Consider the following 27,099-nt stretch of genomic DNA (forward strand, 5'->3'; position numbering starts at 1 on the left):
GTGGCTGAGTGAGCGCATGGGGGTGGAGAACGGAGTGCCCCTCTGGCTCGGGGTGTGGAGGCCCCGCCCTGGGCCGGGGCACACCTTGAAGCCGATCTTGAGGTCCTCGCACTCCTGGCTGCAGCCGCTGAGCTTCCGGCTGAGACACTCGTTGACGTGGCAGCCCCGCTCGTCGGAGCCGTCGCCGCAGTCGTCCTGGCCGTTGCAGAGCAGCGCCTCGGCCACGCAGCGCCCGCTGCTGCACAGGAACTGCGAGGAGGCGTAGCACTTGTGCTCTGGGGGAGGGGGCAGAGGGCCAGGTCAGCGGGGTCCCCGGAACGGGTGCGGGGGTGGGGGGGTGTGGGGGGCGCGGGCCCACCTGGGCTGGTGCAGTGCGGGTTCAGGGGCGCCTCGTCGCTCTGGTCGTGGCAGTCGTTCTCTCCGTCGCACTCCCACTGGCGGGAGCTCAGGCAGCGGCCGTTGGCGCAGCGGAACTCACTGGGGCCACAGGTCGGGTACTCTGTGGGGGGGGTGGGGGCTGTTGGCCGGGGCACACCTCACGGAGGACGGGGTCTGCTCCCCACCACGGCCCCGGGACCCGGGCTCACCACACTCCGGGGACTCGTCGGAGCCATCGGCGCAGTCGCGGTCGTGGTCGCACACGAAGTGCTTGGGGATGCACTGGCGGTTCTGGCACATGAACTCGCGGTCGTCGCAGGTGCTGTTGTACACTGCGGGGGGACAGGCCCTCAGCCCCGGCCAGGTGCCACCGCCCAGACCTTCCTGCGGCCCAAGTGGTAGAACGGGCAGAGCACGGACGGGGGTCCGGACGCCCGGGCTGCAGACGGGGCTCTGCCACGGACCCCTGAGTGACCCCTGCTGCAGCGCTTCCTCTTCTGGACCTCAGCTTCCCCTGTGCCATGTGAGGCCGTGGCTACTTGCTGCCCAGCCCACTCCTCACCACCCACCCCCGCCACTCACGGCAGCCGGCTGCCACGCTCTCGTCGGCGCCGTCGGCACAGTCCTTGTCGCCATCACAGAGCCAGCGCTCGGGGACACACACATGGGTGCCCGGGCAGGAGAAGGAGTTGGGGCCGCACGTCTTGCCCTCTGTGGAGGGAACAGGGAGCTGCTGAGGCCGGGAGCAGGCAGGGCAGGGCGTGTGTGGATGGTGGGGTGGGCGTCTGTGGCCCCAGCCCCCCCTCCCCACAGGGAGCCCCCTCCCCATAGGGAGCCCCCCTCCCCACAGTGAGCCCCCCTCCCCACAGTGAGCCCCCCTCACCACAGTGAGCCCCCTTCCCCACAGGGAGCCCCTCTCACCACGGGGAGCCCCCTTCCCCACAGGGAGCCCCCCTCACCAGTGAGCCCCCCTCTCCACATTGGAGCCCCCCTCTCCACAGGGAGCCCCCCTCCCCACAGTGAGCCCCCCTCCCCACAGGGAGCCCCCTTCACCACAGTGAGCCCCCTTCCCCACAGGGAGCCCCCCTCCCCACAGGGAGCCCCCCTCACCACAGTGAGCCGCCTCGTCCGAGCCGTCCCCGCAGTCGTCGCTGCCATCACACAGCCACTGCTTGGAGATGCAGCGATGGTTCTGGCACTCAAACTGGGCCTCAGAGCAGAACTTGTCTGGGGCAGTCAAAAGCCTCAGTTAGATGGGGAGGGGGGAGGGGAGGGGAGACCACGGCACCCCTCTGTGGGGCCCAGCAGGAGCTGGAGAGGTGACCCCTCTCTTCAGGGTCTGGGTGGGGGTTCGGGGTGAAGGCCCCAGGTGCCTCCCCCCAGGAGGGCATTTCTGGTGGAAGCGGAGAGCATGGCCTGGAGGGGGTCCTAGTGGCTGTGGGAGAGCCCTGGCCCCTCAGGTCCTCGGCTCCGGCTTAGGGACGGGATGCTGGCCACTCACTGCAGTGGGTCTCATCCTCCCCGTGTTCACAGTCGTCCTCCTTGTCACACGTCCAGCTCATGGGGATGCAGCGCCCACTGGGGCAGGCGAAGTAATTCAGGGGGCATCTGGGGCGCTTCACACCTGGGGGCGAGAAGGGCGTGAGGGTCCTGCTCCGCTCCAGCGCCCGCCGCCCTCCGCGCACCTGCCCACCGTCGGGACCTGGGCAGTCTCGCTCGTCGCTGTAGTCCCCGCAGTCGTTGGCGCCGTCGCACACCCAGCTGGGCGCGTAGCAGAGGGAGGTGTGCTCACAGGGCTGGAAGTGCACGCCCTTCACCCCCAGGCGGAAGTAGCTGCTGCAGTCGGTGGCGCCTGGTGGGGGGCAGGGGTGAGGGGTGAGACCAGTGCCCTCCAAACACCCTCCCAGGCAGCGGCCGGCCGTGCGGGCCTTGCTGTGTTTTGGAAAGTTGGACAGGTGTCCCTGAGGGGGGTGCTGCCCACACCTTCCACTCACGGCCCCTCCCCGAGTCCCAGGAGCTGGGCCTGGAGGCAGGGAGCAGGCTGGGGGATACAGGCCGCCTGTGGGCCAGAGGGAGGACGGGGGAGCACGGCAGGAGCCAGGGCGGCCCCAGGAAGGGCACCACTCACTGCAGTTCATCTCGTCGGAGGCGTCGTCACAGTCCACGAACTGGTTGCAGCGGCTGGAGTTCCCGATGCAGGTGCCGTCCCGGCAGCGGAACTCGCCGGCACCGCAGGCCGTCTCTAGAACAGGGGCCGCCGGTGCCGTCAGGCGAGGTCCTCCCTGGGGGGCCAGGCCGGCCCAGGCCCAAGCCCTGGTCACAGAGCGCCCTGAACCAGACCCCCGGGGCTGGGACCCAAAGCTCGGCAAGGTGGGGTGGGGCAGAGGTCGGGGGCCGGGGGCCGGGGGCCGGGGCCGGGGGCCGGGCACAGCGTCCCACTCACTGTTGCAGGGAATCTCGTCGGAGCCGTCCCCACAGTCATCTGCCCCGTTGCACCACAGTATGTTGGACACACACCGCCCGTTGTTGCACTGGCGGAAAGTCTTCTTGCAGCGGCGCGAGTCTGCGGGTGGGGAGCAGGCAGCGGTCAGCAGCAGCTACAGCGGAGGGGCTGCCTCTGCATCTGATGAGCCGCCCTGCACTCATTCCCTGGACAAAATGCAGCCCTGCTACAGGCCTGCCTGGCACAGGGCTCGGGTGGTTCTGCAAAACGCCTCTGGGCCCTGGGGCTTTTGCTCCCTCACTCCCAAGTCCATGGCTTGAGTGGAGGCTGGTGCCTGGGGTCAGGGGCCTGGGGAGTGGCTCCTTAGGCTGGAGTGGAGGCTGGTGCCTGGAGGCCAGGGGTCTGGGGAGTGGCTCCTTAGGCTGGAGTGGAGGCTGGTGCCTGGAGGCCAGGGGTCTGGGGAGTGGCTCCTTAGGCTGGAGTGGAGGCTGGTGCCTGGGGTCAGGGGTCTGGGGAGTGGCTCCTTACTGCAGTAGGATGGCTTCTCGTCGGACTTGTCCTTGCAGTGGGAGACGCCGTCGCATGTCAGGCTGAAGTGGATGCACTCGCCGTTGGCGCACTCGAACTCGTCTTGTATTCGGCAGGAGGAATTCACCGCTGGGGAGGGAGGCGGGGCGCTTCATGAGCCAGGGTCCCTGCAGCATCCCTTTCCCCACCCGCACGAGGGCATCCTCAGTTTCTCCTCGGTGAAAGGGGAGGGGCTGGTCCCCAGGGTGCACCCTGGTCCCCGCCAGCACCCGCCTCCTTCCCGCGTCTCACCCCGGCAGGTGAGGTCCTCCTGGAGGATGCGGCCCCCTCGGCAGGAGCAGTTGACGTGGCCTTGGTGGGTGAGCAGACACAGGTCCTGGCAGCCCTCGTTGTTGATGCGACAGGGGGAGAGCTCACCTGAGGCCGGGACGGGGGGCAGTGCGCTTGAGTGCACAGATGGGATGCGCACCCACTCCCCCAGCTTCCCTGAGCTCCCGGCACTGGCTGTGGCAGGCGTGTGGTGAGGGGCCGGGTGGGGTATTTGGGGTGCCTGAGATGGAGGGTGTGCTCTTAGGTGGGCGTCATATGGAATTCCAGGTGTGCTTTGGGGCGAGTCAAATCTAAGCAGACTTCAGATCATGTATGTAATGGGGGCCCCAGGGCCTGTGGGAGAGGCCCGGGAAAGCTGCAGTCTGTGTGGGGGACACTCAGTCAGCCAAGCCCAGTGTGGGGGGAGTTGTCTGCACACGATGCAGCTGGTGGTGCAGGCAGAGCCTGGGCTGAGAGCGTGCGATCAGCCTCCGGGGGATTCGCGGTTCTGGGCGGGAGGAATGTCAAGAGCATGTGCTGGAGGTCCACGGAGTCAGATGAGACCGGAGGAGGGTGGTAGGAGTGTGTGTGTGTGTGAGTGTGCGTGTGTGTGCACGCTGGCAGGACGGGCAGGACAGCACGGCTGGTGCAGCGGCCCCACTCACAGCTGTTGGTGTCATTGGCCACCGCGATGATGCCCATGGGCTGCTGGGGGATGTCCACGCGCAGCAGCTTCATGTCGCTGCCCACGTACTTGTTGGCTCGCTGCACGGCCCGCCGCACCCAGTCGGTCCAGAAGATGTGCTCCCCATACACGGCCAACCCGAAGGGGTGGACTGGCTCCGACTTCAGGATCACCTGCGGAAACAGCGCCGTTGCCGTCCCAGCATCGCGTGGGCCTCTCGCCGACTCCACCCCCTGCAGCAGGCGCCTGGCCTAGGCCCCTAGACAGTCACAGAGTGGGAGGGACCCGCAGAGGCATCCTGACACCTCCCTCACTGAATTGATGGGGAAGCCACGCCTGGACGGTGAGGGCTGCGCAGCCGCACAGCTAAGTGGCAACGTCAGGGCCTGGATGGGGCGCCTCGGGCCCTCCTGGTTCTTCCTACCATGGGACGGCCTTAAATTATGTAGGTGATGCCTGAGGACTTTATGAGGGCAGGATCCATGCATCCCCAGGACCTAGGACAAAGGACTAGGGCTCCCCTGTCTGTTCTGCCCTCCCCTGGCCTTCCCACCCCCAGGCCCTGGGCCAACCCGCCTCCCTGACGCTCCCTCTCTGCGACTCTGCGCCTGGCGTTCTCCTCGGCTGACGGCCATCCCCGACCCAGCCCCCTCGTGCCACCGTCCATCCGCCTGCCCTGGAGACTCACGTAGCGGTGGGAGCCATCATACTCGCACCGCTCGATCTTGTCCAGGGTGGCGTCGGAGAAGTAGAGCTTCTCCGCACGGTGGTCGATGGCCAGGCCGTTGGGGGTGCGGATGTCCTTCTCGATGAGAGTCAGGGCATTGGCCCCAGACAGGGCCGCTCGCATGATGCTGGGGTGCTGCTCGTTCCAGTTGGTCCAGAACATCAGGCTGCGGGGAGAGAGAGAGCCTCAGCGGACAGGAGTTAAGGCCAAGGGGTCCCCCACGGAGGGCCCAGCCCGGCCAGGGAGTGGACCGGAACCCGGGCCCCAGGCAAGCTCCGAGCTGCTAAGGCCACACGGCCCCGGTGCCGGGAAGGGCTCGGCCATCTGCATCTCCTAAGACAGTGTAGCCAAGTGAGTTAGGCTCTGGGGCTCCAGGCCTGGCCCCACCACTTGCCAGCCAGGGACCTCACCACGTTACGTAACCTCTCCATGCCTCAGTTTCCCCTTCTATGATGTGGGGAACTACTCCCTGTCCCATAGGGTGGTTTGAGGATTGAACGAGTTAGCATCCATCTGGATGACAGCCCTGTATTTCCCATTATTTTATTAATGCTCTCTTCTCCCTGCATCCAGGAGACCCTTGCTGAGTGTCTGCTCTATCCTAGGTCCTGGGGATGCACGGATCCTGCCCTCACAAACTCCTCAGGAATCACCTACTTAACTTAAGGCCTTTGCATATTTGTGGTCTGAGCCCCTGAATGAGCCTCTGGGCCTGGTCTCCATAAAGGTGGTGGGAGGGCCCGCGCACCGTGCTCCCCTTCGCGGCAAGGCCCCGCGGTGGGTGTGCAAGACCTCAGCGGCCAAGCACCACAGTGTGTGAGGGTGTGGTCCTCACATCCCCTGCACTGGGTCGTGACGCCGGGTTCTCGGTCTCAGAGAGTCACTTAATTAGGCCTGGGGTGGAGCGGGAGCCAGCCGTCCCCAGGCCAGCCTCACGCACCCTGGGGTTCAGGGGTCTGAGAACCGCTGAGCTGCACAGGAGTCAGGTCTGTTCTCCAGTTTTTTTCAGAAGATCTGCCATCCCCGCCCCCAGTACCTCTGCACCCCCTCCCCCTGCCCCTCTGATGTTCTGGCCACAGAGCTGTCCTCAGCCAGTGGACTTGTCTGGCTTGTGTTCTGGACTCCTTTGCAACCTCAGCACCCACCCCCCCTCCGTGGGAATCTTTGGATTAGGCGTGGGAGGCCCCCTTTCATCCCTCCCTACCTGGAGCTCTCCCTCCTCCAGCTCTTTCTCAAAGCAGTCCTGTCTGTTCTGCCCTTCCCTGGCCTTCCCACCCCCAGGCCCTGGGCCAACCCGCCTCCCTGATGCCTCAGCGATCACAATGGCCCTGAACCATCATGCTTCCCGCCACGACTTCTCTCCCAGCTGGTGGCTTGAACAAGCCCAGCCCAAGGGGTGCACACAACAGGTGTTCAGTGGACAATCTTTGCCTGAAGCGTGAAGTCCCAGAAATACACAGGACCTACTATGTGCCTCGCACGTGGCTCGCTGGTGAATGAATGGACTGATCCCCAAGCCAGAAGGTTCTCTGCAGCCCCCTTTCTGATCCTCCCCTCGGCTCAGGCGCCCGAAATATTATGATGCTCACATTACAGGAGAGGAAACTGAAGCTCAGAGAGGTCATGTAGCTGGTCCGAGGTCACACAGCAAGGAAGCAGCTGAGCTGAGGTCAGAGCCACCTCTCCGTCATGCCCTGCCTGGGTCTGCTTGGGTGGTTTCTACCCCCCCGAGACCCCCACCCCGCCATGGCCCCTGCCGCCTGAGCCCTCGGCTCACTTCTGGCACTCATCCAGCACAAAGGCCCGGGGGTGGTCATCCCCAGACATGGTGATAACCGTCTCACGCTCGAAGGCCCCCACGCGGGTCTGGTCCACCGTGTGACGGGTGATGGTGGATGTCGTGTAGCTGGTCCAGTAGAGAGTGTCCCAGGCTCGGTGATAGGCCAGGCCTTCCACGGAGCCCACATCTACGAGAAGGAAGGAGCAGCGGGGTTGGGACGGGGCCAGAAAGCAGGGCTGAAGGGACGGCCTGGGCAGGAGCTAAGGGGCAGCCTCAGCACCCCCTTCCTGACCCACGTGGAGTGGGAAGAGATGTGTGGGAGCTGGGGAGCCGGGGGGGACACAGCCCTCGGTGCCCCCAAGCCCTGTGGTATTACCCTCTTTCCCACCCAATGACCCACGGCCCAGCTCCTGGCCCTCTTCCTGCGTCTCCCGCTGTGGGTAGACAGGACTTTATGTTGCCGCCATACCCCCCGGAGCCAGAGTTCTGCCGTGTTGGGTGCGAACTGGATCTACTGGGAGCTTCCTACTTAAAAGGACCCTGAGCCAGATGTGTTGTAAACATCTTCAACTCAGGTTCAAGAACTGAGTGCACAGTGAGAGACAGGTACCGCCTCTAAGAGAAAAAGACCCAGGGGTTTCAGTGGCTTCACGCCGTAGGACCGCGGCTGCCAGAGGCGGCCGCAGTGGAAGCACGGTAGCCTGGACAGTGGCCGAGGGCGGGGCCGCTCCGCAGCCTCTCCGGTCCAGCCCGGACGGCAGAGGGTCGCGTTCAGTTTGGACGCCCCGTGCTTAGACAGGCGTGTGGACTGGACCACGTGAAGCAGAAAGCTTCCAGAGGCGGCTGAGAGGACAGCCTGTTGCTATCACCCCTGCAGACCCAGCCCCGGTTCCCTGTCTGGTTGGGTGAATGAACACATGACCACGTGAATGTGTCTAAGGACCCGGGTACCCAGCCTGGAGAAGACAGGACGCGGGGGAACCAAACAGTTTCCACAGAGCGGGGAGGCTGCCCCAGGATGACGGCTCCAGCGCCCATGGCCCTTCCTGGCCCGTCCTGTGCTGAGCTGAGCTGAGCTCTCACACCGGCCGCCTCTGCGCTCCTGACTCTACATAGACAGGAAGTCGGAGGCTCGGGGAGCACAGGAAACGTGCCCAGGTGACTGAAATCCTGTGTCTGGGCGTGAACCTGTGAGCACCGGACACACAGAGCGGAGCTGGGGCTACCAGGGCATCCTGGGGTGAACCAGGACCAGCGGGGAAGGGAGAGGGGAGCCAACTCAGCCTCCAGAGAAGGAGAAACGTTCCAGTAGCTACAGCGGCATAGCGTGATCCGATGGCCGCCTGTCAGGGACTCCGAGGCAGGTGGGATTGGGGGTGGGGTGGGCGGGGCGGGGGGCCTGGCTGAGGTCTGCCAGCTCTTCCACCCTGAGTCTGTGCCGACCCTCCCTACACATGCCACCCCCCCACCCCCCACCCCCGCTTCCTTGGAAGATTCAGAGTCTGGGCTCACTCTCCACAATGGTGGTCCTCCCGGAGCCGTCGTCATTGATCTGCTGGATGTTCCCAAAGTGGATGTCACTGAAGAAGATGCGGTTGGGGGTGCCCGGCGAGGTGCCTGCTCGGTAGTCGAAGGCCAGAGCGATGACATTCTTCATGTGCTTAGGGTCCTCGAAGGCCTGCACAGGCGCGTTGAGATTGCGCTCGTCCGACAGGTGGATGCTCTTGAGGATGGTGCGCTCCGAGTAGAGCAGGTAGCCAGCATACTCGCGGCACGACGCCCCGTCTTCAGCCAGCATCCCGTGGGCGCAGGCGCAGGCCCGCTGCCCGCCACCGCGGTACAGACACAGCTGCTGGCACCCACCGTTGGCCACTGCACACACGTTGGTGCCTGGGGGGGGGGGGGGCGCAGGGGAAGGAGGAGGCGATGGAAGGCGGGGCCTGCCTTGGGGGAAGACTCATGGGCGCCTGTGTCATCTCAGCTGAGGTGGAAACTCTGGGCCCTCTCCTCTGCCTCCCCCAGTTCAGACACCCTCCAGCCAGCACCAGTCCGGTCCTAGGGCTCCCCAGCCCCTGCTCGCCAACCTGGGTCTCCAGGGCCCCGGGGAAGTTCCCCTTGGGGTCTCACTTCTCTCCCAGCCCCCTCGCTCTGGGTCCTGGGGGTGAGCACACAGGCCGGCCCCCCGGCCTCACCTTTCTGGCGGTCCCGGTTGAAGACCTTGATGTCTTTGAGCTGGACACCGATGCCCGTCCGCAGGGGCACCGAGTCCGTGGCATTGTCTTTGCTCCCGCGCTTGATGGAGCCATTGGCGTGAGTCCTGGGGGAGGGAAGGGCCATGAGCAGGACGTCCACTGGGGCCGGGAGGGAGGGCAGAGATGGCGGCGGATGGGAGGCTGGCACGGATGCCCTCACCTGTCACTCCAGTAGATGAAATCCTCAAACACAGACACGGAGAACATGTCCATGTTGTTGCTGGACAGAACCACCTCGCGGTTCTCCCCCGTCTCCAGGTCGATCCGCTCGATCTTGTCCGTCCGGGCGTCGCACCAGTACAGCTTCCCATCCTACAGGCCAGAGGCACCACCTCACCTCCAGCCCCAGGCCCCATCCGCCCCGCCTGCCCCGTCACACTCACTCCCGACCCTTCTGTCTCTCCTCCTTCCTCCACCTCTTCCACTCCCCGACCTGCTGATCTGCCGGCCTCCAGGGTTCCCTCCAGCCCCCACTCTGGGTGACCCTCCCCTACCACCTCTAGGGTTGCAGGAGTCCTACTCTGGGGGGGCTGGGCCAGAAGACCCCGTAACTCCCTGCGCCCATATCTTCCTACCAAGGGGGGGGGCTGTTATAGGGGGATTCACAGGGGAGCAGGGCATGGGATGAGGGGAGCAGAGCACGGGGTCCTTCCCCCGGCCCCTGGGCCACGCCTGCATCCACACCTGATAGTCCACCGAGATGCCGTTGGGCCAGCTGATGCTGACGTTAACCAGCACCACGCGCTCGGTGCCGTCCAGCCGAGACCGCTCAATGCGTGGGTACTGGCCCCACTCGGTCCAGAACAAGTACCTGTGGGACGGAGGGGCACATGGGCTCAGTCCCCAGCACACGGAGGAGAGGGCCCTGTCAGTGCGGGCTGTGGACCGGCCACCCTGCCTGGCTCCTCACCCCTTCTCCGGGTGGACGGTGATGGCCCGGGGCTTGTCCAGGCCCTGGGAGATGACCACGTAGCGGAAAGAGCCATTGAGCCGGGCCACCTCGATGACGTCAAAGCCCTGGTCCGTCCAGTAGATGTTGCCTGAGGAAGGAGTAGGTGCTCAGGGGGTGGGGTGGGAGCACGCGCACTGGGGCCCCTCCCAGCTCCAGGTACCCCTGCCGCTCCCCGGTCTGTTCCTGCCTGCCCCTTCTCCTCAGACCCCTCCTTCCAGGACCCCACTTCCCCATCCTCTGCCTCACATGGAGCCTGCACCCTGCCGTGGCTCACCTGCAATCCAGTCCACGGCGATGCCTTCCACGCGGCCAATGCCATTGGTCACCACGTCCTCACGCCACGTCTGGTCTCGCTTAGCCCGGCTGATGGTGCTGAGGCCCATGTCCACCCAGTAAATGGTGTCATTTTCTGAAGGTGGAGAAGCCAACGTGGGGATGCCGAACAAGGCAGGGCCAGTGGGGGGTCACACTCACATGGGGTCAGGACAGAGGTGAGTGGCTGCTGGGGGGCCTTGAAGGGCAGATGGAGAGGGTGGGCAGCTCTGCTAAGGGCCTGAGGTCAGGCAGCCTGACCCTGGACCCCTAAGCACACCACCCCCAAAGGTCATGCTCCACTACCTCCTGCATCGAATGGCTCACCAGCGTGGAAGTCGATGCCGACAGCCAGGGAAGTCCCGGACACTGGGACCAGGGCGTCCGACTTGTCGTTGGGATCCAGGGGGATTCCGCGGATCCCCTCATGCACAGAGTACAGGAGGAAAGAGCCCACACCTGAAACACAAGAACACTGCAGGCATGAGCCTCACTGACACCCCTTTAAACTTGGCTTCTGTCACCCTCACACCTGTTTTTCTATACAGCCCCTTAAAATATAATAAAACCATAATATGCTAATTAGACTGGACAGCCAAATGACCTTCCAGACAAAGCTGGGGCTGTGAGGGCCAAGCCCCTTGCACAAATTTTGTGCATGGGGCCTCTAGCATATATATATATACATATTGATTTCAGAGAGGAAGGAAGAGAAAGAGAGAGAGAGAAACACTGACTGGCTGCCTCTTGCACGCCCCACACTGGGGATCGAGCCCACAACCTAGGCATATGGCCTGACCCGGTATCGAACTGTGACCTCCTGGTTCGTAGGTCAACACTCAACCACTGAGCCATGCCGGCCAGGCCTCTATGCATTCCTTTTGATATTCCTCCCTCCCCCCCCCCCCCCCCCCCCCAGCTATCACGCTTCCCTCTCAACACACACATATACACACACCCTCGCCTGGGCAGGGAGGTCAGCTCTCTGGGAGTCAGGAGAGGGACACACGCGGGGAACTACCTGCAAGACCTCCAGCCCCCACTAGAGGGCGGCAGAGGCCGGGGTTTCTCTCCCTGTGCCGGGCTCTCCAGGCCACTTCCCTCAATACAACCCAGCAGCCTCCGAGGCCATGACGGAGAATCTGGGAAGGTTCCGACAAGACACTGCACTGCGCTGACTCCCACATTTAGATTCCCACCCTAGTTTCCTCTTTGTCCTTCCCTCTCTCCAACACCTGAAACAGCATTCCCAACCCCTCACCCCTGAGCCCGTCTCATTCCCGTTTCCCATTGCTTATGGGGAGCCATATTCACGCATCCCAGAATCCTCCCTGGCTTTTACCACTTGATACAGTGCATCCCCAAATGGGCCTTGGTGGCTCAGGCTCCATGAAAAAAGGGACTCATGGTTGAGTGAGTTGGGGGAAACTCCAAACACCAGAGTCTTCCCTTGAAAAATGTTCCGCGCAGACGAGCACATGCAAGGCTCTGAGACATTCTGCAGCGAACACCCTTCAACTCTGCTCACCCCAGTGTTGGTTTCTGTAACATTTACCCACATCAAAGGGAGGTGCCCGAGTGCACCTCAGAAATGCTGTCTCAGGGCACAGGCTCGTAAATCAGTCACCAGGTTCTTGTGAAAGGTCTCTGACTTTCATCTCTTCCCTGTGGACGGCCGAGGCCCCATCTCCTAACACCGGGATTACGGGAACAGCCTCGGAACTGGTCTGACAGCCTCGGTCCTCCCTCCCCCACTCAGCCGGCGTTAATCTGCCCCAAACACCACTTCCCTGCCCGACCTCACAGCCCGGCACCACGACTGCCCACTCTGCCCAGCACTCGGACCTGGCAGGCCCGCCTGTTGCTCTGGACCCCTTGCCGTTGCCCATCAGCCCTCCGCTTTGAGCCACACAACACTCAGATCCTACTGGGAGTCAGGAGAGGAACTGCCTTCAAGACCTCCACCCCCACTAGAGCACACCTATGCCACAGAGCTGGCCCTGCCTTTTTTTTTTCTTCTTTCTTTAAATCCTTACCCAAAGTTGCTTACTGGTTTTTAGAGAGAGAAGGGATAGAAAGAGAAACATCGACGTGAGAGAGAGATCCATCGGTTGCCTCCCAGACACGCTCCGACTGGGGATCGAACCCGCAACCTGGGTATGTGCCCTGATAAGAAATCGAAACCGCAGTCTTTTCGGTGTACGGGACGACACTCCAACCAACGGAGCCACCCGGCCAGGGAAGCACTGCCTTTTGACATCTTTCTCCAAAATCCTACTGAAGCCAGAGCCACTTCGTGGTCCAGTTTCCCCTGCACGCGAGCGCCCCCTTCTGGTAAAGACTGCAGAGCACGGGGACTTCTGTCCCCCGGCTCCCCCCACGGCACCCTGACTAAACATCCGACTCAGAAGGCCCTTAATGACACATGACGAATGCAGTCCTGTTGCCAAGGCTGTCGGTAGGACGGTCGGGGTTGGAGACCTGGGTCAAAGCGGGCCGAGGCGGGGGCACTGACCCTCACAGGCCTGCTGGCCACTCCGGAGGCTGTAGCCAGCTGTGCACATGCAGGAGCGGGTCGACTCTGACGTGGGCAGGCAGAGCTGGGAGCAGTCCCCGTTGTTGACACTGCAGGGGTTGGTGACCTCGTGCCCTGGGGGAGAAGGCGGGAGGCAGAGAAAAGGGTCAGTCGTCCTCCCTGGGACCTTGGTGTTCGGCTCATGCTGCTCAGGGACGGTCACTGCCTTCACCCTGGGCCTGGGGGGGGTCACCACCCAACTCAGCTCTCAGGTCACCTGTCCTCCAGTAACCGGGTGGCTGTGAGCCTACACGGTGCCTCCGTGAGAATTAGAAAGGGGAACCCCTTTGGGTGGTGAGCGGAACCCACCCCATTTTCATTCCCATCCGCTCCCTTGCCCAAGGGTTCCTGCGGCCTTGACCCCTCTGGCCCCACCTCGCCTCCCTGCCCCTGGAGCCCTGGCTCACCCAGCTGGATGCTCTCGTCGTAGACCTTCATGTGCATCACTAGGGTGGTGCTGTTCCGCAGGACCACGGACCCCGAGCCGTCCGCCTTGTTGCAGGTGCCCATCTTCTCCGACACCTGATCTGCCCACCACAGCTTGTCCCCTGGGGCAACAGGAGGGGATGGTACCGGGGGAAGACCCTCCCAGCAGCGCTCCTGAAGGGCCTGGCAGGGCAGGCAGGCTGCCCCCAGGCCCGCCCCCATCTCCCCAGCCAGTGCAGCCTGGCCTGCTCTGCTCCTGTCCCTGCTCCCGCCGCGGCCTCACCCATGATGGCCAGGGCTGTGGCCTTGCCCAGCTGGTTCCGCATGGTGTCGATGATCTCCAGGTCACTCCCGTCCAGGTTGCAGCGGTTGATGGTGTGGTTCCCGGAGCTGATCCAGTAGAGTTTGCTTTCAGGGAAGTCAATGGCCAGGCCTGGAAGAGGGGGGTGTCACCGCGGGAGAGCCTGACACCAGGGCTGGGGTCCCAGAGCCTACCCAGCCAGCTGCCACCTCCAAGGATGTGTTTTGTGGGAAGGGTGGGAAGGATGAGCACTAAGCCGGGAGTTTGGGGAGACAGGGGGGCAACTGGAAACCCTGAGAGCGTGTCCTGGTCAGGGAACGAGGGAAGGCTGTGGGGCAGGCGGGGCCAGCTCATACCCACAGGGCCCCGCTGGCCGCTGAAGAGCAGGGTGCGGTTGCTGCCGTCCATGTTGGCCATGCTGATGTTGTCACCGTCGGTCCAGTACAGCTTCCTGGGGGAGGAGGAGGGGCTCAGCATCCTCGTCTGCCCCCCATCTCCCGCCCCTGACCCTGGCCCTGGACTGACCCACGAAGGGGGTGGACAACCAGGCCGTGGGGCTGCTCCAGGCCCTGCACCACCGCGTTCTTGAAGGAGCCGTCCAGCCGCGCCACGTTGATCTGCTTCTTGTTGGTGTCGTAGCTGGTCCAGAACAGGTTCCGGGACATCCAGTCCACGGCCAGCCCGTGGGCGTTCGGCAAGTCTGGGGGCACAGCGGGGAGGTGGTGGTTCAGGGTGGCAGGGCAGAGGGTGGGGGGTCGGGGCAGCCTGTCTTCTGTGGGGAATGGGGATCAGGACACCAGGCCACGGTACCCCGAGGGCCGCAGGGGCAGAGGGAGGGGACACCAGGGACCCGGTGGGGAGCCAGGGCGGGCGGGGGCAGGGTCCGGGCAAACCTGCAGAGACGACCGTCTCCACGCCGGTGCCGTTGATGAAGGCCCTCTTGATGGCCTGCGTCCGGACGTCGGACCAGTACACGCGCTGCTCGCGGGCGTCGTAGTCCAGCACCGTGACGTTGTCGATGTCGGGCACCGTGAAGGAGATGATGTAGTTGTAGTAGGGGGCGTCCAGGTCCACTCCCCGGATCTCCATCTGACGTGCGTACAGCAGGAACTTCTTAAACTCTGTGGGGCACGGGGTGGGGTGGGGTCACTGCTGAGGGCAGCCCTGCCTCCGGGCTTCGCGCCCCCCACCCCCACCAGGTCACGGTTCCTTCTCCGCGTCCCTTCTGTCGGCTGCTGGCCCTCAGCGATCCAGGAGCAGCGCTCCCCTGGGGTGACCTCCCTGCGGTAGCCCCCCTGTCCTACCAAGGCTGCCCCGAGCCTCTCCAGCGGGTCCCTCCCAACTCACTGTCTACCTGCAGGGACACGGGAGCCCCCTGGTGCCGGCTCCTCCCTGGGCCTCGGGACCACCGGCCCTGCAGGAAGGGCTCCTACCGTAGCAGGTGGTGTTGTCCTTATGGAGCTTCATGAGGTGGGGACAGGCGCAGGAGACCGTCCGGTTGTAGTTGATGAGACACAGGTGGGAGCAGGGGCCACGGCCCCCATTGGCCTCGCAGGGGTTGGGAGCTGGGCGGGGGGAGAGAGGAGAAGCAAGAACATCCATTGACTTGCTGGGCCCTCCATGGCCTTTCTCTCCTGAACCACCCCTCTTCTTCTCCTTTTTAAAATATATCTTTACTGATTTCAGAAAGGAAGGAAGAGGGGGAGAGAGATAGAAACATCCATGATGAGGGAGAATCTTTGATAGGCTGCCTCCTGCACGCCCCCTACTGGGGAACGAGCCTGAAATCTGGGCATGTGCCCTGACCAGGAATCGAACCATGATCTCCTGGTTCATAGGTCGATGCTCAACCACTGAGCCACACTGGCTGGACTGGACCACCCCTCTTCACCCCTTCCCATCCTCCCTGCTTCAGCACCGCCCACTGCCAGCCCTTCTCTGTCAGCGGGCTCTGAGCTCCGGTCCAGCATAAACCCCTCCTCTCTCGCAGGCCTCTGACCCGGCCGCTGGCTCCTCTGGCCCTTACCCATGGGCTGCCGGGAGGGGTGGTACACCTGCAGGTCGAAGGGCTGGGTGTTGGTCCTCTGTACCACGGTGACATTGTGGCCGGTCCACTTGTTGGCCTTGGCCAGCGTGTTTGTCCGCCAGTCCGTCCAGTACACCTCCCCCCCGTACAGCGTCACCGCGAACGGGTGGGACAGGAACTCGTGCCCCCGGAGCACCTCCATGTGGCCGGAGCCGTCGTAACGGGCCGAGTAGATGGCATCCGACCTGCGGGCACGGTCGGGGCGGAGTGAGGGTGCCGGCTGGGGCCGCAGCTCAGGGCACCCTGCCCAGGACGCCCCTCCTCCTACCCCTGCTGGCCAGAGAAGGCAGACAGACTGGCCAAGCCGGGGACCACGTGTGCCAGGGCCAGGATCCAGCCCTGTCACACCCCCCACACCCCCCTGCCTCCCACTTCTCCTCAGGGCAGCTGTTAGCACACAGGGCCTTGGTGAAGGTTATAAACAGGCACCCCCTCTGCAGAGACCAGTTAGACTGAGCCCCCGGAGAGTGCACAGATCTGAGGGGCCAGGAGGTTGTATTTCAGCCCTCGGCCAGGCACCTGGGGCAGGGGGCGGCTCGCCTGCACCCTCTTCTATCCGCATCTGTCCCCTAACCCAGCCCCTCCCTCACTGCCGCCCTCTGCTGGGCCCAGCCCTTGGCCGCCTGGTTCTGGACCTAAGTCCCCAGGCCTTCTTACCACCCTCCTCACTGCCAGGTCCTGGGGCCCTGGCCCGCCCTGGCCCTGGAGGCGGCGGGGGGCGGGGGGAGATGGAGGCCTCCCAGGGCTGGTGGAGGGGCTGACCTGGCATCGATCCAGAGGATGCGCTTCTCCAGGTAGTCCACGGTGAGCCCGTTGGGCCAGCCACCCGAGCCCGTCTCCCGGTGGATGGTTCGGCGCCCGGCCCCACTCATGGAGGCTGCCTCAATTCGGGGCAGGCTGGCGTCCCAGTCCGTCCAGAACAGGATCCTGGGGAGTGGGGAGGCGGTCAGGAGGGCCAGCAGGGGCCTGGGGAAGGGGCTGTGGGAGGGTCTGGGTGAAAGGCCGAGGGGGTTGAGGAGCATTAAGGAGATGGGTGCTCTGGCCAGGCTGAACAAGGCTTTGCAGGGACCGTGGGGTGAGGGCTAGGCGGGGTCCTCACCCATCTCGGGGATCCAGTGCAATCGCCCTTGGGTGCTCGATGTCACCCGCCAGCAGGGTGGTCCGAAGAGTCCCATCCAGCTTGGCCACCTCGATCTGGTCCAGGTTGCTCTCGACCCAGTAAATGTTGCCTGCAATCCAGTCTACGGCCAGGCCCTCAGGGGTGGCCAGGCCGTACTGAATCACCACCTCGAAACTGGTCAGGGCTGGAGAAGGGAGGTGGCGGGAGGTTAGAGTCCCATGGGGCCGGCTGGACTCACCTCGAGACATCCTGGCACATTCCATGACCCCCCTCAACCCTGCCTCTGATGGGCCCCAGATTCCACTGGGGTTCCCAGCCCCCCACTGTCATTCAGGCCCCCCAGCCCACAGGAGGTCAGGCGGAGTGCAGCCTGGCTTCCGGAACCCCGGAGGAAGGGGTCACGGCTACCACCTCTGCGTGCAGCTCTATGGAAGGCTAACCATGGGAGGAGGTCACGGCAGAGGGTGGAGGCTTTGGGGGGCAGACCAGACCCCATGTGAGGAGGAAAGAACTTTCTAGAAGTCACCCCACAGACTGTCTCGGAGATTTTTCACGGAAAGACATATATACATGGACTGCATTATTTTAGAAACCGTCGCACAGTGTGCACACGGTCCCAGCCTACTCAGCACCCCCTTGCTGATGGGCATTTGACAGCTGAGTGGTTCCAGGTTTTCCCTACGACAGACTCCTGCAGGAAGATGAGCTTCTTCGGAGTCTTTGCTCAGATGTCACCCCCTGAGGGGGCCTCCTCTGACCATCCCATTTAAATGTCAGCCCCCTTCTCACGGCCCCCTTGCCCCTTCCCATTGGCCCCAGCGATGCCCTCCTCTGTCCCTCACAGTGCTTACAGCCGCTGCTACTGGCACATGAGCTCCAGCAGGGCAGGCATTTGGACCGGCTTTGGCCACTGCTGCCTCCCAGGGCCCCGTGGGTATGGCAGGTGCTCAACATGTGTGCCGACTGGACGAACGAAATCTGTGATGGGTCAGGCCGCCGTGGGACGGAGGCCGAGTTCAGGTACCCCCACCCCTAAATGACGTTTTTGCTTTCAAGCCTGTAATTCTAGGGTCTGGGGAGCCGAGCTGCAGGCCTTTTCAAAGGAAGGCTGATCATTTTGTTAATTATCAGGCTGGCAGCCCTGCCGACGATAATTACGGGGCGTCAGGCACTGAGACCCACAGCAACATCGAACCAATTAACCAGAGTGTGGGGGCTGGGGCCGAGCACAGGGCCCCTTGGGCGGGGGAGCCCTTCACCTCCGTTGTCCAGCAGCTTCCCGCGGTAGATCTTGTCCTCCACCACGTCGGTCCAGTAGAGGGCGCTCTGGCTGAGGTGGAAGTCCAGGGCGATGGTGTTGCGCAGGCCGGGCACCAGGACGCTGTAGTCCCCTTTTTGAAGGTCGATGCGCCGGATTTCGTGCCGGTTGGAGAAGATGATGAAGGGCTTGAAGGGGTCTGGAGAGGGGTGCGGTGGGGGTCAGCAAGGGGCTTGCTGCCTCCGTGCCACCCTGTGCAGGGTGTGGATGGAAAAGGGGTCGCCTACTAACCCTGACAGGCACGGTGGGCCCCTCAAACTCAGGGACTGAAAATCGCCACACAGGCGGGGTCTGAATGCACAAATCCCTACGTGAGACCGACTCACAGCAGGTCGCCACTCCTGGCCTTAGCTTCCTTGGCAAGGTCCTCTACCTGAGTGAGCCTGTGGTCTTCTTGCATCTAAGTTACACACCTTTGGAAGGTCAGAGTATCTTCTCTTCCCGACCCTCAGGGCACAGCCTGGCACCGAGGAGACCACAGAACCCCCCCTGGTTACTTGTTCCCAGGATGCCACCTCTATGCGCACACACTTTAGTTATTAACCATCCCGGACCCTCCAACATAAAGTATGTGCCTCTCCATTTACTTTTTTAATTATTATTATTGACTTTTTTACAGAGAGGAAGGGAGAGTGATAGAGAGTTAGAAACATTGATCAGCTGCCTCCTGCACGCCTCCTACTGGGGATGTGCCTGCAACCCAGGTACATGCCCTTGACCGGAATCGAACCTGGGACCTCTCGGCCTGCAGGCGGACGCTCTATCCACTGAGCCAAACCGGTTAGGGCTCCCTTTACTTTTTGTCTAATCCTAGAGAAGCTTTGTTTTCTCCTGCCCCTTAACCTGCCACCAATGGATTCCGTGTAACCTTCCTCTCCCTTTTATTCTCATGAATAAAACAAACTGCAGAACTGCCACCCTCTGGAGCATTTCTCCATCTATTGAGATTTTACTTCCCAGCAATTGTCAGTTTGACTCAAGTAAACTAAGAAAATTCTCTACAGGTTTGGACGTTTCTTCTTTCTATAGGGAGGCAGGGTGTCTGTTGGCTCTGGGACTGGGCCTGACAGACACCTTAGCCTCTGGCATTCAGCCGCCCACAGCTCAGGGACCTGCCTCAGCCTGCCCAGTGCCCGGCTGCCACCCGCCGCCCTCGCCCGTGTTTTACCCAGGCTGCGGCAGCTTTCGCCATCTGGCTCCAGCACCCATCCCTCGTAGCAGGAGCACTTCACGCTGAACTTGTTCTGGTCGCACTTCTGGCTGCACTTGAGGTGCTTGGCACAGTAGCTCTGGATCTGACAGGTGTGGCTGTCAGGCCCCAGCTCCATGCCCAGCGGGCATGAGCACACAATGCCTTCCCCGGGTGCCACTGAGCAGTTGTGGCTGCAGCCTCCGTTATTCAGAGAGCACTGGTCTGGGGGGCAAGGATCAGGGGACAGGATCAGGGTCAGGATCCCAGAGGGGGCAGGACCATGGCCCTGCTGTGCCCCAAGTCCCAGGCAGCCCAGGCACGCTGCCCCCCCCCCCCCCGCCCCTTATCCTTCTTTTCCGTTCCCGTCAACCCTCTGTCCCACTGCTTCCCAGGCTTTCTCAGGACCAGAGTTGGGACCCCAGCACCCACCATCGGGACCCCCCTTCCCACACCATATCTGCATCTCTCTGGTCTCTACTTCCTTGCCACTCTTGAGCCCACGGTAGGGGCCTCAGCTTTTTGCCTCTCTCTGGGAGGGTGGGAAACCCATTCCCTTTTCCTCGGTCTCTTCTGATCTGGGGTGAGGTGCAGTATGGAATGTCCCGCCCTGGGCCCTGACACGCCCTGGGATCTGCCAGCCCTGACAGATGACCCCAGCAGCAGTTCTCAGGGCCTGTCCAGCCGCCTTATCTCCCACTCCTCTCCTTTCGGGAACCCGATGCTCCGCCTGGAGATAAGGCGGCTCCGCTCCTCACCCCCAAGCCGCACCAGGTGCCCCGTCCTGACCCCATTTCTTTTGATCTTGAAAGCACACCCTCCTCCCCCCACGTTCTCACTCACCCTGAAAGATCTACCACCTTTGAGAACCCAATTAAATCCCCACCTCCTCTGGGAAGCCTGCCCTGACCACATCAACGCTCAAGCCAGTGCCTTCACCTCAAAAGCCAGCTCTGCAGCACGCGTGTGGGTGAGGGTCTGTGCCTGCAGCGAGGGGCTGCGCGGCACTGCCTCTCCTTTAGGAGCTGTGTGACCTCGGACCAGTTACTTAACCTCTCTGTGCCTCCGTTTTCTCATCTGCAAGGTGGAGTATGTAATCGTATCTGCCTCCCAGGGCTGCTTTATGGATTTAATGCTATGAGAGTGTGACGTGTCGAGCGCAGCCTCTTGCGAAGGTGAGCGGTAAATCCACATGGGGTGCTGGGAACTGCTCTGGGCACTACTGGCCCAGCAGCCAGAGCTGCCCTTTCCTAGTCTCAGACCTCTCCCCACACAGCCTGCCCAGCTCCACGTGCCCCGGCCTGGCCCGGACTCCTTACCCAGCACCCTCCCCACCCCTCTCCTGGGGCCTCCCAGGCCTGGGCCTCACCGCAGAGGTCTCCCTCATCGGAGCCGTCTCCACAGTCGTCCTTGCCATCACACAGCTTGTCGGGGGGCAGGCAGACTGAGGTGTTGTTGGCACAGGGGTGCGAGGGCGGCCTGCAGGCCAGGGACTCACAGTTCTCCTCATCCGAGTTATCTTCACAGTCACTGTCGCCATCACATACCCATGCTTTGCTGATGCACCGAGCTGCGGGGTGGGTATAGCATGAGGGGCCAGGCCTGGGCATCAGGCTCCCTATGTCCTTCCCAGACCCAGTGGAGTCCTCCAACGGGGTCATGACTGCAATGCCTTACGGTCCACTAGGAACCCCGAGGCCTTTTCTGTGACATTCACACAGCGGAGGAGGAGGAGTCTGCAGGAGGTGAGGGCTGGGTTCCCAGGGCCTGAGTGCAGGCTCTGCCCCCTCCCGTCTGCCCCCCGCATCACGCACAGCTCTCTCTGTGCGGCTTTTGCCTCAGTGCCCCCGCCTCCACCCCTCACAGTGCGGTGCTGTCTCTGCTCTCAGCATGGTTTTCTCCTGTCCATGCTGCCCCACTCCAAGCTCCCTGCAGTACTTCTCTTTACCAGAGTCCTTGCAGCCAAACTTGACGTTGGGGTCGCAGACGTGGGTCACCCCCTCGCAGCTCTTCTCGTCGCTGGAGTCCATGCAGTCAGTGTCCCCGTCACAGCGCCACCGCAGGGGGATGCACAGCCCGTCCAGCCGGCACTGGAACTCATCACTGTGGCAGCCACCAGGCGGCCTTGTAGCTGCAGGGGGACGGGGGAGGGCAGTGGGTGGGGGAGGGGCTTCAGGTCAGCCATCCCCACCTCTGCCTTCCCAACCCCCCTGGTGCTATGCCCAGCCCGAGGCTATGAGCAGAGACAGACGTGAAGTGCCGTCTGAGCACTGCTGACACTCCTGGAAGCACTGAATGAGGCAGGCAGGGATGCTACCACTCCCAGACCCAAAGGTCATCTCACCTAACCTCCCTAGGTTACACGCGAGAGCTCGACTGGACAAGCAGTTTGCTCGGCCAGAGCTCAGATGCCCCCCGCCTCAGCCTAGCCTTTCATTCATCCGCTCCACAGACACGTAGGGATCGCCTACTGTGTGCCAGGCACTGTTTCAGGTGCCGGCACGAGCAAGACTCCTTGACGGGCCTTTTCCCGTCATGGAAGCGAAGCTCTAGCGGGGGAGACACCGACAATGAAACGCAACATGGAAACCCAGGATGGAGTTGCAGGCGGCGGTCGAAGCTGTGGACACCAAGCTGGGCCAAGGCTGGCGAGGGATGAGGAGGCTGCTTTAGAGGGGGCAATCGGGGAAGGTCTCTGAGCAGAGGCCTGAACGGCGTGAGGTGTATCCCAGGCAGAGGGAACAGCTAGTGCAAAGTCCGGGATAGGACGACGCAGGGCGCGCTGGACAGACGCCCAGGGCGCAGTTGAGGCTGCACAGCCAGGGCGGAGCAAAGGAGGAGTCGGGCGGCAGGAGCACAGGTCAGAGAGTGAGCGGAGCCCTGCAGGCCTCAGCAACGTTTGGTATTGATTCTAAATGCGTAGGGCACCGGTGTGGGCTGAGGGCAGGGCTGGGCATAATCTGTCTCGGGTCCCGCAGGTTATGCTGAGCTCTGACCCCGGCGGCCAGGGAAGGCGCAGGAACAGGTGACTGCACCCGCCTGACTGCCATCACCACCGGGGCCGCTTTGCCCACCTGTCCCCTGAGCGTGGCCAAGGCTCTCCTCTGGTGCCTGGACTTCAGGAGCAGCCCACACGCCGATTTTCCTTCCTTGGGGCCCCTGAACCGATTTCTAATCAAATCCCCTTCTGGGACCGTCTTCCGAAAGACCTCCTACATCCTATCGCCTTCCAGCTTCGAAATCCTTTGAAGGTCCCCGGCACCCAACTTTCCTTTGCTGTAACCTGCCCCCTTCAAAACAGCCTCATTTCTCCGTCTCCCCACCCCCCCACCCCCCCATCCCCCGCCGTCCGAGGCCACCCCACCCCCACCCTGCAGACCCTCTGGCTTGTCCATTTACCCACAGTCTAATCCCTCATCAGGCCCCGGTTCAAATCCCGCCTCCTGAATGGTCCCAGCCATTTCAGCTCACAACCATAGTTAAGGATTGCTACCTACCATGTCACCCCTGTTCCCGTGGGCCAGGCCCCCACCCATCTCCTCTCATTTCATAGAGGAGGAAGAGGAGGCTTAGAGGAAGCAACTTGCCCGAGTTCGCCCAGCTTGTAAATGAAGCTTTTCCCACCAGGCCACGCACACGCCTCCAGGGACCCCTTCTCTGAACCTCACGGCACTAGCACCCGCTCTCCTCACCCAGCCTTCGTCAGCGATGGCCCTGCAAACCCAGGGACTCTCTCCTCCTCCCTCTCAGTGCTGGGCCACAGTGCCTGCTCAGCACGGCTCCCACTGTGTGCACCTAACTCCACGAGGCAGAGGTTGTAGGCTGGTGACCCGGGGCCAGATGAGGCCTGTGGAAAGATCTGGGCCTGCAGTGTTTTTTAAACTTTTAAAATCAATTGCTAGTTGTTACCATTTGACTTGTGTTCCCTAAAAGAGATGCTGAAGTCCTAACTCATAGAACCTGGGAATGTGACCTTACTTGGAAATAGGTCTTTGGAGATGATCAATTTAAGATGAGGTCATTAGGGTGGGCCCTAATCCAATAAGACTGTCCTTCCATAAAGAGGAAATATGGACACAGAGACAGACACACACCCAGGGAGGATGCCACGTGAAGACGAAGGCAGAGATCGGGGTGCAACATGCCCAAGCCACGGAACGCCGAGACTGCCAGCAAACACCAGAGCTGGGAGCGAGGCCGAGAACAGTTCCCCCTCACAGCCCTCAGAGGAGCCAACCCTGCCGACACGTGGGCCTTGAACTCATAACCTTCAGTCATGTCAGGTCATAGATTTCCGTTGTTTAAGCCACTCAGTTTGTGGTACTTGATTGCGGCAGCTCCAGGACACTAATATATGTATTGTAAAATGGGTAGATTTCACATAAAAACCTGCATTCCAGTGCAGACTTCCCTTGAAGCCAGGGCAGTCCTGGGTCTGCATTCTTCCATAGTAACAAGCAGCCGCAGCGAGACACCCACCTCCCTCGAGAGGGTCTGTGCCTTCCCGTGGACTGAGCTCCACGGCCCCGGGCTGGGGCCTGGGGGCCGGCACTAGGGACGCTCACGGAGCCAGCCCCTCTCTGCTTTGGTCCTCACTGCACTCATTCATCCCGACGCCTCTGAGCATCCCTTCAAAGCTGCGAGGTCCCAACACAAGCCACGGGCTGAGTGCCCGCTGTGCACGGCCTCACTGAAACCCCCACAGCAACACCGCGATATCGGCACCATTATTATCCCCACTTTGCAGATGAGCACAGAGGCTGTTAAGAGACTTGCTCAAGGCCACCCAGAGAGTTAGCAGAGCTGGCGCTCAAACCCAGAGCCACGCAGCTGCGAAGCCTGCAATCTTAACAGCGTGTGACACTGAGTTGTCGGCAATCTCCCTCTCCCACTGGACGGGAAACTCCTGCAGGATAAGAGCCACGGCTGGGTTATCTCTGCTCCCAGATGGCAAGGACACGCAGCGGGAGGACAGATGGATGGGTGGATGCGGAGTGACGGCGTGTGCACCGTCTCGCCCCGCCCTGCGGGCTCCAGGTGCCTACCCTGATTGGTGCAGTTGGCGTGGGTCTCGTCACTGTAGTCCCCGCAGTCATTGTCCCCATCGCAGGTCCAGTGCTCTGGGATGCAGCGCCCGCTGTTGCATTTGAACTGGGTGCTAGAGCAAGAGTGGCTGCAGCCTGCCTCGTCACTATTGTCCCCACAGTCATTGTCTGGGGGAGGCAAGAAGGGGAGAGGCAAGGAGCGCGTCAGCCAACAGCCTTCTCTGTGACCCCAGGTGGGGCCCCCACTCCCACCTCCCGATTCCCACCTCCCCGCCCCAACCCCCCCACGGAGAAAAAAAACAAACAGAAAAGACACAGAAACTGCATAGACTGCAGCATGCACCATGGCCCACATGGGGGAGGGGGAGGGGTGGCGGGCGGGCGGGCTGGAGGGCCCTTCCCTGAGTCTGGGAAGGCTTGGGGGAGGGGCACAGGGCATGCTTCTTTTAGGCAGGGTGTGGGAACAGGGGTCTGTTTGCTTTGGGGGCAAGGCAGGGATTTATCTGGTTTTGGAGGGAGAGAGATGGGAGGAGTGTAGGTGAGGCCTCTCGGCAGGGGGTGGGGGGGAGGGGAAGGGGGAGAGCTTAACAGGCCCTGCCCTGAACTCGGGCATTGCTGGGCACCAGCTCAGAGGGGGCACTGCCTACAGCGGGGAAGGGTGGGGGCTACAGGACGCGGGGGAAGATGGGGTTGGGCTACAGGGCAGTGCTCCTGCCTCTCTTCCCCCTGGATGAGCTTCTCTAGCTCTCCTCCGCCTCCGCCTCAGTCTCCTGTCCTCTCCTCTCTGTCATCTCGCCTCCGAGAGGTGCCTCTGCCCCGCGGCTTCTCCCTTCCCACTGTTGGCTTTCTCCTTCTGTCGCCTCCCCTCTCTCTTTTCTCTCTTTAGCTTCCCCCCACACATCCTAGGAGCTCTGGGAGGGGCAGCCTGGGCGTCCTGAGGCGGCCAGAGGCCAGCGGGGGCTCTGGGGTGATGGTGCATGTGCTTCTATGCACTGACCGGCAGGCTCAGGACAGGTCTTTTCGTCAGAGCCGTCCCCACAATCCTTCTCTGAAACACAGAAACCGCCAGGGCAACCATTGGCACACGAGACACGGCAAAGGTGAGGGGCAGCATGGCGCCGGCCCAGTCCATCCTCTCACACGTCAGCCAGGGCTGGAGCCACTGTGCAACACGTCACACCACCACACAGGCACAACCCGAGCCCCGAGACGGCACACACACGACAATGCCCTGGCCCGCGGCTCAGAGCGGACATCACCTGGTCCATGGCTGACCGCCAGGTGGGCTCCTGAGCCTAGAGCAGGAGCCTGGAGGGTGCACCAAGGACTTCGGGAGATGGGGTTTGCAGGGAGAAGGGAGCTGGGCCCTGGGCTCTCATCGCTCTGTCCCTCCGGCCCACTCCTCCCAGCCCCGCTCGCTGACCTCTCCCCGGCCCCCCAGCCTCTGCCGGGGCCCTAGACAGCTCAGACCCTGCCTGGGGAGGAAGGGGGCAGATGCGATGGGCAGGGTCCCCCTCCACCCATCTGGGTTCCCCCACGGCATTTCTGGCTTGTCCTCCTTTTCCCATCCAGTCCAGTGGGGCTTTAGTGAACCGGAGAGGGAGGCCCTGCTTGGTTCTAAAACCCCTCGGGCCTTACACCCGGGCCTGGCTTCTAGCTTTCCTGGGAACCGGGGCCGGTGAAGGGAGTTTGCTCTCACCATTGTCACAGCGCCAGTTGATGTTGATGCATCTGCCATTGTTGCAGGTAAACTGAGTCAGGGGGAAGCAGGTGGGATAGGCTGTCAGGGAGGAAATGTAGCTGAGTCAGGCACCCCCGATGACACAGCCTCGCAGCACCCAGCATGCAGGTGCAGGTCCTCCTGGAACTAGCAGCCCTTTGTGTGGCCAGACGGGGAGAAGGCTAAGCAGCCGTGCCTCAGGCCGAGACCCCGCCCCCCCATCCCCACCTCCCTGAGCACCCTGTTTAAAGCTGGTAGCTACCAAACGTGGGCCCTGTGCTGAGCGTTTCTCACGCCTGGTCTCACTGAACCCCACATCAGCACTAAGATACCGGGGGTGTTATTACCCCCGCTTTGCAGATGAAATGCCCAGAGGCCACCGAGATTAGGTAACTTGCTCACGACCACACAGCACTAACTTGCAGGGTCTTTCAAGCCCCTCCGCCGTGCCTCCCCCTCCCCCAGCCGGGGGGTGGGGGGGATGTTCTCATGGGTGACCTCCTCCCGGCCAGCCCGGCCTTCCCACGTCCCTCTTACCGCACGAGGCCGACTCGTCAGAGCGGTCCCCGCAGTCGTCGTCCAGGTCGCACGTCCAGGAGATGGGGATGCAGCGGCCACTGGCGCAGGAGAACTGGTTGGGCGGGCAGGTCCGAGCTGCGGACAGAGGCTGTGAGTGCTCCTAGTCCTGCCCCCTTTCCTAACTTTCCTTTCCTATTCTGAGTGTCATAGGAAGTCTCCCTAAGGCAGTGGTTCTCAACCTTGGCTGCACATTAGAATCACCTGGGAGTCTTTTTAAAATCCTGATTTCTGGGCCTCATCCTCCGGAAATTCTGTTTGTTACTAATGTTGTGGCCCCACCCCATAACAAAGAAACAGAATTTCTGGAGGATGAGGCCCAGAAACCAGGATTTTAAAAAGACTCCCAGGTGATTCTAATGTGCAGCCAAGGCTGA

The 27,099-nt window shown here is 62.4% G+C and overlaps 1 protein-coding gene across 1 annotated transcript in view; it reads right to left on the reverse strand.

Annotated features, from left to right (window-relative positions):
- LRP1 (LDL receptor related protein 1) overlaps positions 1-27,099 on the reverse strand; it is a 78,809-nt gene that overhangs the window by 15,912 nt on the left and 35,798 nt on the right. Inside the window, exons 18-54 of the mRNA XM_081083973.1 lie at positions 26,684-26,800; positions 26,126-26,206; positions 24,427-24,594; positions 21,330-21,512; positions 20,751-20,951; positions 19,361-19,606; positions 18,134-18,331; positions 16,854-17,058; positions 16,517-16,681; positions 15,695-15,939; positions 15,102-15,233; positions 14,562-14,789; positions 14,194-14,368; positions 14,025-14,119; positions 13,651-13,800; positions 13,349-13,489; positions 12,882-13,016; positions 10,694-10,825; positions 10,329-10,463; positions 10,013-10,142; positions 9,787-9,913; positions 9,263-9,414; positions 9,043-9,167; positions 8,363-8,740; positions 6,848-7,037; positions 5,032-5,236; positions 4,324-4,516; positions 3,641-3,766; positions 3,350-3,478; positions 2,822-2,941; positions 2,507-2,620; positions 1,880-2,230; positions 1,489-1,605; positions 941-1,089; positions 588-762; positions 359-499; positions 85-275 (exon numbers count right to left, since the gene is read on the reverse strand). Coding sequence (XP_080940099.1) covers positions 85-275; positions 359-499; positions 588-762; positions 941-1,089; positions 1,489-1,605; positions 1,880-2,230; positions 2,507-2,620; positions 2,822-2,941; positions 3,350-3,478; positions 3,641-3,766; positions 4,324-4,516; positions 5,032-5,236; positions 6,848-7,037; positions 8,363-8,740; positions 9,043-9,167; positions 9,263-9,414; positions 9,787-9,913; positions 10,013-10,142; positions 10,329-10,463; positions 10,694-10,825; positions 12,882-13,016; positions 13,349-13,489; positions 13,651-13,800; positions 14,025-14,119; positions 14,194-14,368; positions 14,562-14,789; positions 15,102-15,233; positions 15,695-15,939; positions 16,517-16,681; positions 16,854-17,058; positions 18,134-18,331; positions 19,361-19,606; positions 20,751-20,951; positions 21,330-21,512; positions 24,427-24,594; positions 26,126-26,206; positions 26,684-26,800 — 6,245 coding nt within the window. The remainder of the gene's footprint in view (positions 1-84; positions 276-358; positions 500-587; positions 763-940; positions 1,090-1,488; positions 1,606-1,879; positions 2,231-2,506; positions 2,621-2,821; positions 2,942-3,349; positions 3,479-3,640; positions 3,767-4,323; positions 4,517-5,031; positions 5,237-6,847; positions 7,038-8,362; positions 8,741-9,042; positions 9,168-9,262; positions 9,415-9,786; positions 9,914-10,012; positions 10,143-10,328; positions 10,464-10,693; positions 10,826-12,881; positions 13,017-13,348; positions 13,490-13,650; positions 13,801-14,024; positions 14,120-14,193; positions 14,369-14,561; positions 14,790-15,101; positions 15,234-15,694; positions 15,940-16,516; positions 16,682-16,853; positions 17,059-18,133; positions 18,332-19,360; positions 19,607-20,750; positions 20,952-21,329; positions 21,513-24,426; positions 24,595-26,125; positions 26,207-26,683; positions 26,801-27,099) is intronic.

The sequence above is a fragment of the Myotis nattereri genome (genome assembly GCF_964212035.1).
Source record: "Myotis nattereri genome assembly, chromosome: 2".
NCBI classification, from domain to species: Eukaryota; Metazoa; Chordata; class Mammalia; order Chiroptera; family Vespertilionidae; genus Myotis; species Myotis nattereri.